The sequence below is a fragment of the Alligator sinensis genome, unplaced genomic scaffold, assembly GCF_000455745.1.
Source record: "Alligator sinensis unplaced genomic scaffold, ASM45574v1 scaffold292_1, whole genome shotgun sequence".
Taxonomy (NCBI): Eukaryota; Metazoa; Chordata; order Crocodylia; family Alligatoridae; genus Alligator; species Alligator sinensis.
Window position 1 is genome coordinate 54465 of NW_005842509.1, and position 10856 is coordinate 65320.

The following is a 10856-nucleotide window of genomic DNA, read 5'->3' on the forward strand; positions in this document are numbered from 1 at the left end:
CCTGGAGAGGGTTCAGAGGAGGGCCACCCACTTGGTGAGAGGGCAGCAGGACAGGCCCTACGAGGACAGACTAAAGGACCTGAACCTGTACAACCTCAGCAAGAGGAGGCTGAGGGGAGACCTAGTGGCTGCCTACAAGCTCATCAGGGGAGATCAACAGCAAATAGGTAGAGCCCTTTTCTCCCCAGCACCACCTAGGGTGACAAAGAACAATGGTAACAAGCTGATGGAGAAAAGGTTTAGGTTAGAGATCAGAAGGCAATATTTTACAGTTAGGGTGGCCAAAATCTGGAACCAACTTCCCAGGGAAGTGGTCCTCGCCCCTACCTTGGGCAAATTCAAGAGGAGGTTGGATGATCACCTGTCTGAGGTCTTGTGAACCCAGAAGTCAGGGGGGCAGGCTAGATGATCTGTTCAGGTCCCTCCTGACCCTAGCTACTATGAAACTATACAGCTATGAAATGCCTGTGAGGGAGACTTAAAAACACCCTGACGCGTGCAGCAGAAAGTAGGGATGAGGGCAACCAGCAAAGCCCAGAAGCATAGGAAATACTCATAGTAAAACATAAGCATAACTACACTTATGTCATCCCTGACCAGTGGCTGTCCAACTGCTTGAACACCTCCAGTGATGGAAAGTCCACAATTCTCCTGGGCAGTCTATTCCACTGCCTCACTATTCTGACAGAGAGTAAGATTTTCCTGCTATCCAATCTAAACTTACTTTGCTGCACCTTCAAGCCATTGGTCTGTATCCTCCTCTCTGCAGCATGAGAAAAAAAGGTGTTTTCCCTTGTCTTTATGGCAACCCTTCAAGTACTTGAAGTCTGCTCTCATGTCCTCCTCTTAAGTGCCTTTTCTGCAATATGAATATGCCTAGCTCCTTCAGCCTCTCTTCATATGACTTGCTTTCCAAGCCCTTTATTATCTTTGTTGCCCACCTCTGCACCTTCTCTAACTTCTCCCCATCCTTTTTAAAACATGGAACCCAGAACTACACACAGTACTCCAGATGAGACCCAAATAGTGCCTAGTAGAAAGGCACTATCATCACCTCTCATGTCTTGCATTTAATGCTTCTTGTAACAGGGAGACTGACATCAATCCCTGTTATGAAGAGAATATGAAATACTTACCTGTTAGAAGCTCCCGGAACATAGTGTGGAGAGATGACATCATCAGACAACGTCTCCCTTGATGGTAATTCCCAACACCTGGATAGGGAAAACAGGGGCTAACCAGAGGCTGGTGGGAGCCAGAAAAGCCTAAAAAATGACTGGCGGTAAGGTTAGTTTCCCTGAAAAGGGGACAGAGGAGCAACTGGCAAAGGTTGCTGCAGTCTGTGCAGAGGCATGGAGTTTCTGGTATGAACTTATGACACTGGGCTCAGAGCAGACCCAGAGAGTGCAATTGCCAGAAGATTACTGGTGAACCATAGAAAATATTGACTGTTGGGAAAAGATAACAGGAACGGGGAGACTGAGCGCCCTTCCCTAAAAAGCATCCTCCATGACAACTAAAAGAGAGAGAGAAAGAGGAATGTACATGGAAGTTTGAAACTCGGTAATATTCCTTGAGACTGTATAGTGGTAAACAATTATTAATTAGCAGCCAAACCAACCTAATGAAGATAAAAACTAGGTGAAGGATGCAGACCGCTGCCAGGAAATAGAAAATGAAGATCCAGACTGGTTGGGCATGGCTACGGTATAAGGGGAAGTGGAGCCCTGCAACTGTAATCCAGAGATTGGATACCTGTCCTTGTTTGTGTGTTGGCAACCCTTTCTTTGTGATCTATTTATTTATTTCCCATCAAGGCATGGCAGATGAGTTTCCAGAGGAGAGGTAGCAACACCCATATAAAGACTGAGGAGCAGAGAACCCTAAATACAGGAGATCTACAACCATCCTGTATTGATGCATCCCAAAACCACATTCACCTTTTGTGCGGCTGCATCACACTGTAGACTCATATTGATTCTGTGGTCTACCAAGATTCCCACGTCCTTTTCCATAGTGCTACTATCCAGCCAGGTGTCACCCATTTTATATTTGTGTTTTTGACTATTCCTCTTGATGTGTAGCACTTGCATTTGTCTGCATTGAGCTTCATCATGTTAGCTCTAGATAAACATTCCCATTTGTCAAGATTCTTCTGAATTGCACTTGCATCGTTCAGTGTGTTCACAATCCTTCCCAGTTTCATGTTGTCTGTAAATTTGCTCAACAGGTGGCCATGATGGTCCAGAAATTATGCAAGAAGCAAGGATTTCTTAGGGTGATATTTTTTACTGGGGAAACTAAATAGTTGGAATAAAATTAAACCAGCTGTTGAATGCAAGACCATTTGCAAAATATGAACAGAACTTGTAGTCAGTTAAACACTGTGTCTGCTTGCAGACATTAAAAGAAAAGCACTTTCCTAGAAGCTAAAGCTGGTTCAATCAGCTATGAGATAAAAGCGTCAAAAAACCCCACTAAAGCACCTGATCTTTAGAGATGCTGCAGAGCTGGGTGAAAGAATGCATTGCCTCTTCTGGGCATGTGTGGGGCTTGGTGCTGGAATGTGCAGAGTTTAAAGTGAAGCACTGTTGTTGGGGTTTTATTAATGTCTGCAAACAGCTTATGTGTTCCTAATACAGTTAAAATAGCAATGTTCAAAAAAGGTATTGTAGAGTCACTCAGACAGCCCATAGTTATGCTGTCCATGCTAGAACAGATGACTTCTGAAAACTCATCACTTTTAAATGCTTTCTAACTTTGTTTTTCTATGTGAATAGGGAGAAGCTGGTCTGAAGGGACAATTAATTACTGAAAAAGTTCTTCTCTTAATAATTTTTTCTAAGCATGTAACAAAAAGAATAGAAACAAGAGAATAGAAACAAGAACCAACTCTTTCATGACAGAGTTGATGAAAGCCAAGAGCCATTTAGCTATCTGTGCAGAGCCTGCAGGGTGCCTGTCTGCAATCAGTTCAGTACTTGATTGAAATAAGGGGCTGGGACTTCAGTTCACTTATGAACAATACTGGAATATCCTTTATAAACTTTATATCAGAAGTCAGTTAAAAATGTAGAATTTAGGACAAAGATATTTTAAGTATCATATATTCTCACGCTACTTTAACATATTTTCCTTTGTCAAAAGATTTTTAAGGAACATTCATTACTTATATAAGCATGTTTCAGAAACAAATGGCAATTCTGAAGTAAAACCATTTTTTCTGCATTGATAATTTACTGGACCACATTGATTCACTATGTAGTTATGAATGATTGATGTATTTGACAATGCAGTCATCTGTGTTCCCCATTTTGTCACAGCCATACAATGTGGCAGCCATTTTCCCATTAGTTTCTGAAACACCCTTGTAGTTTGAAATGTGATACTAAAGTGTTTTACCTGAAAAGTTCAAGCACTCGCATTCAATTAAACACTCCCATTTAGGACCTCTACTCTGCCTTCCGTAAAACAGACAGTAACCGCAATGGTGTCATCAACATGCTTGATTTTCAATGCCTCCTGGAGAGCCTCTTATTCAATCTCTCAGAGCAGGGGTATTCACACCTGCTTAGTATGTTGGGCATGAACCCAAGATCTGCATTAAATTACCAGGAATTCCTTCAACTGTTTCAAACCCAAGAGGCTAAGGAGGCCCACCCTTGGCTGAATTCATCTTACAGGTAAGAAATGGAGTAATGTTATGCTGCCTATTTTAGTCTTATACATGTAGATTTGTAAAAATGTAATATGCAGGCTGCTATTAGACTGCATTTAAAAAAAAGAAACAATTTTAATGTGTTTCTGCGAAACTGTAGTTGTTTAAATTCCGTAAAATCCTTTGTGATTCAGTCCCAATTCAGCCATGTACAAAAGCACATCCTTTAAGTATGCAAGTTCTCCTTGAGAATATCACATCTTTAACTACTTTAAGGTTAAGCATATATGTAAACACCTTGCTGAATCAGGGCCTTAGAAGCCAGTTGCCTTAAAGGACAAGGGCAACATGCTTAGCTGTGTCTTCTGAACAACACAAAAGAGAAAATTTAGCCCTCAATTTCTGTGCTGGACCAGTGTGGTCCCGGTTATTTATTTGAGCTATTCTTACTTTATATGGTGTATAGTGGTGCCTTTATGGGGCTTATTGGAAGCTTGTAATGGTTTGAGTGAAGAACACTGATCATGCCCCAGACATTACCTCTGTCAGGTCCTCCACCACTTGCAGAACATCCTCATGTGCCATTCCTTTGTGCTGCCAAAGCATTATGAAAGGGCTAGATCAGTAGGGGCATCTCAGATGAGAATGAAGGTGCTTGTGGTGCAGATTGATAGGAGAATAGAGGAGCCACTGTCACTGTAGGAAGATGGCTTTTCCTCTTCTACTTTGAAAAGCAATACCAGGCGACTCAGTGACTTGGAATTTTAAGACTATGATTTTCTTTTTAATAATAAATAGCATTTATGCACTTAAGATTCCACCTAAGAACTCAATGAGAAAAGAATCTGCCCTTTGTTTAACTGTGCAAACAGAAATAAATTAACAATAGGAATAATGACAAGATAAAGCAGAACAAAAAAAGCTCCCAATCAGCATCTCAGTTCTGCTGTGGATTTAAAAGATGTGATATACACATAGGCTTATTTCCCAGTTTTTATTTGTCTACTACAGTGTTACTGTTGGCGCTGGTCTTAGTAAGATTTATCTTCCTAGGTTTGTTTCTTGTTTGTACAACAGTGTAAATCAAGGACACTATTCTGTTGGCTACAAATGTCCAACTTGGGATCCTTAAAATTCTGGTTTATTAGGCGGACTGAAACACTGTAATGAAGTTAAATCATAAACCTTGGGGCTGGTCCCCACCCACCCACACGCACACACGCACACACACACGCTCACACAGTAGCAAGCTACAAGAGTCAGGTATACCTATCCTACAAGCACTGGAGTCTGCTGTCGATGGCCAGTTGAGGCTTCTTTCAGCGTGGTGTTATCCTCCAGAAGGGGGTTGCCGGCTGCTCCTTCTGGCTGGACAGGTCGGGTGCTGGTCAAGTTGGAGATCAGGAGGGCGTCGCTGAGGGTCACTTTTCACTGCTTTTTATCTGTCCTTGGCAGACTTTGGTGACTCCCCAGCTTTCAGGTTTGCCCAATCCAGGGGTCGTTGACCCTCATGGGACTTACCCCTTGGTGGCTACTGGATGGCATCTGTCAGCCCCAGGGGTCGTCCACATGTACGTGCAGGTTTGGGAGTCCGTTGATGAATTTTAAATAGGGCTCTGAGAGCGGTCAATCTGGAGATATTCAGCCCAAAAGTTGGTCCCCGGCGTTGATTAACTCAGGCCAGGGCTTCTAGCCCTTGATCAGTGATGTTTAGAGATATCCCGGTTGCTACATTGTTTTCTATTGAGTTCTTCTGTTGGTTGATCTGCAGTTTCCTTAGGTGTTAATTGTTGCCTGCTACTGTGTTACACATTCAATCACTGATTCACTTGCTCTTTTGGGGAGCCCACCTGATACAGGGAAGCAGCAGTTAGACTCCTGCCCTTGTTAACATTGTTACTAAACACATTTACAGTTGAAAGTTGAAAGGTGAGGAGTATAAAATATAAGCTACAAAAGTAATGCCATGGCACACAAATAGATAAAAATACCAAAATCCACAGGGAGATACAAAATGCACACACACAAATTTTAAAACACAATTCCTTATCTTAAAGTGAAAGAAAGAGGAAGGAAGAAAAGGTAGAAGAGGAAAAACGTATTCAAAGAGGAGAGAGCAAATGCAGGCAAGAGGAAAAGGGGGTTTTCTGCTACAATTCTGAAACAAGGGAAAGGGATTCTAGTGATATATTTTGGGAAGCAGTAACAGTAGGGGTCATGGGCAGTTAGTTTTTCATTCTCATTTCATCTCAGCAGTGGAATGGGCTGAGTCCTTAGTTCATAGAATCTCCCATTTTAAATATGGGTATCATATATGATATTACTATTTCAGAATGTCACAAATGAAGAATGGAGCAATTTGGAAAAACTTATTGAAGAAGAGTTGAAAACACTCTTGAAACATTTTAGCTAACTTACCTTTACCATTTAATCTGGCCAGTAATTTAACTGTATAGAGGGACCCTTCATAGACTAAGGAGTTGTAGAGATCAATAAGTTTTCAGGCACCTCAGGTGGGATTTATGTGAGATTTATGCAACTATGGCCAAAAATGTACTCCTGAAAACCTGACTGAAGTGGTTCTTAATCCTAAAGGAGCCTGAAGTTCAAAGGTGCCCTAGTCTTTCACATTAATATTTCCCAGATGCCAATGGTTCGCACATGCCTAGAAGCTCTTCAGTCTTGACAAGGCAGCACATCTCAGCCAGGCTCCACAGACTAGGTGCTTCTCTGCCTTTGTCAGAGGGACTTTAGGGACGCACTTTGGTATTCCTGCCCTTGTAAAATTCTGCACAAAATGTAGCTGCAGCCACCAATTTCTTTTAAAGCACAATGAAAGAAGGAACTGCCATAGGAAGGCTGTATAAAGCGGGGACTTCCCCTTCCACCATGTATTGAAAGAAATGACTAAGACTTCCTTGGTCTTTGAATGGTAGGATTGAGGCACCTGAAGGCAGCTGTTGAGGCCACAGAGGAGGGTACCTGAGCCCCAGAGAGTGGTGGGATCTCAGACAGGTCCCTGTTCTGAGCATCTTTTTGTTGGCTAATTGAGGTAACTCCATGTTCAGTGTGCTGACTTTAGTCAGCTTTCCACTCAGTCTGCTGCTTCTTTTCTCATTCATTATGGGGCACATAACTCATGGCTATGGATTCTGCTACAGGGACCAGGCGTCTAACACTTAGGTGCTGCAGTGCTCAGCATCATAATGCCCAAGTCCGTTTTGGGCTTTTGGCTTTAATTGCTAAAGCAATGGACTTTATTTATTAATTCATTAGGCCAGTTTCCAATCCCAATTGCTAATGTAAATCAAGAGTTAATTTAATTGAAACCAGTCTACATCTTGTAATATGTTATTAAATTGTTTATGCTTTGGAGATAGTTAACACTTCCTTCTATCTGGATAAAAGATCTGTGTTTGTTCATATGTCTGCAGGCAAATAGAACAACAGTGATATGAAAGTAAACAGGGAATTACAAAATTTAAGAAGTCTTCTGTAACTTGCAGCTGGGGAAATAAGGCAGTATTTAAAGAATTAACTTTACACAGATGTGAAATAAGTCTTTAAGGGGATCTTAGAAACAAAATCAACAACAACAACATAAGGAAAGAAAACTTCTGGGAGATTAAAGAACCCATTAAATGTAAAAACACAGTTAGATATTTTTTTTTTTTCCTTTCTGAGACCAAAACAGACGAGAATGGATGCAGAACTAGCTTGTGATCAGGCTCATTACTACCTTGTTATCAAAGCACAAACCAGATGGCATGACCTAGCAAGGGTAAGAAGAATGTTTTCTTTAACTAAATTAGCTGCATTAATGGATTTTGGGACATTATTCACAGTTGATCTTCAGACTCTACATTTATTCAAAAATTTGCAAAATAGAAACTTTCCTCTATATAGAGAAGCGGTTGGGGGAGTATTTGATGTTTAAATGGTTAATTATTTAGTAACTTCTACTGGAAATGTTTCTAAAAGTTCTCTACATTATCAGAATGGTTGTTTACTATTTTTATTGCACTGCAACAAAACCTCAAGGCTCCAATCAGGGATGCATTTTGTTAGGATTTGCATATACACATGCCAAGTACTGCCCATGTGCATGGCACCTTGTTTGACTGTCTAGGTCACACCAGTATGCAAATCATTAATATGAAAATAATTTGATAAATAATCCTAATATGAATGAAGTATTTTTAAATTGTATCTTCTTTAACTAGTAAAACACTGCAAACTATGAGATCACTGGAGGACAAGTTAGGAAGAAAACTGGTGAAGAAAAGGATTGATGGGGAGAGTGAACAGTTTATCCTGTAAATGAGATCATACATTGGATAGCTTTCTTCATATTAGGGTGGGGTCAACATCTGCTGAATGGAGCATCTAAAAGTAGTTTTTCAGTTTGTAGCTTCCATTTACAAGTACCGTAGTTTGTGCATGCCCCCTCTTGACTGCACACTTTTTATCACTCAGATCCCTTATGCACAGACCTGTGCATACCTGTGTGTTCTTGCATATAACCTATACTTGTTTTCCCCAAAACAAGCAGCTTAAAATCTGCATACACACTATATGCGAGGAAATACGATTGTGCCATTTAGGTTCCAGCGAAGGCAGGGAAAGGAGAGCAGGGCATCAATCCTGGGTATCCCCTGGGGAGTCTGCACCATAGGGCTGCTACAGGGAATCTGTCCCCAGGCAGAGTTGCAGATAACTCAAAGCAGCCCCTGTCAGAGAGCAGGCTGTCTGTCCCTGGCTGGCTGCCACTTGTTCTCAGCAGTCCGGGTCAGAGAACAGGGAGCCCTAACTGAAGTAGGTAAGACTATGCTCCCCATCCCCTCCAGTGGTCACATGATACTATGTTCCCGTCTCCTTCCTTCTTTCTGCTTTGCTCAGGGCACCAAAAGAGGTTGTTTCACCTCTCATTCGCCCCAAACCCCAACCCTGCACTTTTACTTAAAAGAACTGCTCCTGCTGCTGTTAGGCAGAGCATGTTGCTGGCTGTGGCTGAGTAGCAGCAGCTAGGAGGTTATTGAAGCAGTGACAGACTTCCTCACCCCCTGCAGCCTATGTTTCACTGCAGGCTACAGTCGGCTAACCTCTGTTGTAGAGACATGCCACAATATTGCAATGAAGGATGTGAGGTACATGCAAAGTCCATGTGTAGTTTTTTCCATTTTATACCTTGTTCTGTATAAAGGTTTTTACATTTTATAATTTGCTATATTAAATTACATACTGGTATTTTCAAGGAAAAAAAATATTTTTTTTCTTCTTTCCAGCTTTTCAGAACAGGGAGTGTGTTATATTTTGGAGCATGTTATATGCGAGAACATATGGTACATGTTGCTTGCCAGCACTCTCATACACACAAACTTTTTTTTACCAGCACTCGCACACACATACACACCCCTCTGTAAGTCCACCAACAGACATATATAAAGTTACACATACACAGTGAAGGTTGAAAAATCAGGCCCAAAACCTCAAACAAAAACATTAAAAATGTAGTTCAGCCATGTACGGCTTCTCATTTTTTCCTAATGCTTCTAATTACTTATGCTTAGACAGAGATTAAAGATTTTGTAAAACTTGCTGGTTCTTGTTATTGAAGTTTTCTTATTTTCTAGAACTTCCGTGAATTTGACAGAGAAGGAAATGGCATTGTGCAGCCAAAGGATTTAAGAAATGTCTTGTACAGATTTGCCATTCCAATCACCTCAACAGAATTTGAGAAGCTTTGGGCAAGGTAAGATGGCTGTCAGCATTCACTCTTCGGCAGCAGCATAAGCGATATATTAATCCTAATTCTAGAGTCTCCGACAGTGCAGTGAATTACAAGCACTTACTTTATAAAGAGAGGCTATTCTGTTATGTCAGTAGCAACTCTCCTTGATATTGTGCTCTGAACTACTGCATTTTTTCACAATAAGCTCATCATTACAACAGGTTCATCATTAAATCCTTAATAAGTTTTCTCTGAAGCCAGTGACAAACTTCTGTTTACTTTAATTGTACTGCTCTCTTTAATTTAATGTAGTTTCCAATTCTGATAATATCTTAGGTCACCAGTGAAATTAATCTGATTGTCACGTAGGGCCTTATTTGTATACACATATACAAAGAGTTGCAAAGAGACTCAGAACAAGAATAGCAAGTGTGTTATTTCTCATGATGGACATATGTGGGCAGAGGTCTTTGAAAGAAGCTAGCCCAGAGCTGTCTGCCGTACAGGTCTGACAGGAATCAGTGCTATGAGCCACTCCTTTTCATAAGCACTAAATTTACTCACACCATTTTCAACTTCATGAAAAACAATTCTGTGGAAAGAAATATGATACATACCAAATACGTACCGAAGGAAAGTAATGTAGTTCCATGCTGAGTAAAAATTACAAGTAATACTGGGAAATGTTTTTACAGACAAGTAATTTGCTGTGAAAGGAAAAAAAAAACTAGCTCTACATCAAAGCTGAGAGTAGTTATGCTATAAATTGCAGCTGAAATGGGCAAAGAATGTCAGCTACATGTGCCATTAAATAAAGTCAACCTTCATTTTTTAGTCTTTTTAAAAAAATACCAGATTTTGTGCAGCGTAAGGTTCATGTGTATAGTGCCTTGGTTTCAAGCTGCATTACCTATAACATTTATCTCCTAGCACTGATTAATCTCTAAATTATTTTCTATTCAATTACATTTTATTTTCCATTCTTATTCCTCATAGACACCATGTCTCACTCAGGAGCAAGTCCCTTCCAGTCAGTAATCTGCAGTGCAACTTCATTCCCAGCAGCCATCTTTTATAGGGCACATGAAATCCCTTATTCAGTAGTGTAACAAGGGTGGGCAAATGGGGAACACACTTAGAGGGAGTGCCAGAATAGCAGGCCCTCTGCTGAGTCTGCCCATGGCAGCAGCAGCAGTTACCAAGTGTGGGGACACTGTGCTACTGCTGTATCAAGTAACAAAGGGGCAAGCAGACTATGCTGCTGCAGCAGCATCTGGGGACTTTGAGTCCCTGGGGCAGGTAAGATTGACCCCTGGTCTCTTCAATGCTCAGCACCCTCACTCCCATTCTCTAGTAGGGTTCTGCCCAGGGCACAAAACTTGCTAGTTACACCACTGCTTTTATTCATATTGGGTGTATGCAAGCAGAATAAAGGAACTGGGGTGACAGATAAGGGCAAATTAAATC

The 10856-nt window shown here is 41.1% G+C and overlaps 1 protein-coding gene across 1 annotated transcript in view; it reads left to right on the forward strand.

Moving 5' to 3' along the window:
- The window catches only part of EFCAB6 (EF-hand calcium binding domain 6), a 110485-nt gene that overhangs the window by 40098 nt on the left and 59531 nt on the right, over nucleotides 1–10856 (forward strand). Inside the window, exons 5-6 of the mRNA XM_014523609.1 lie at nucleotides 7343–7439; nucleotides 9292–9410. Coding sequence (XP_014379095.1) covers nucleotides 7343–7439; nucleotides 9292–9410 — 216 coding nt within the window. The remainder of the gene's footprint in view (nucleotides 1–7342; nucleotides 7440–9291; nucleotides 9411–10856) is intronic.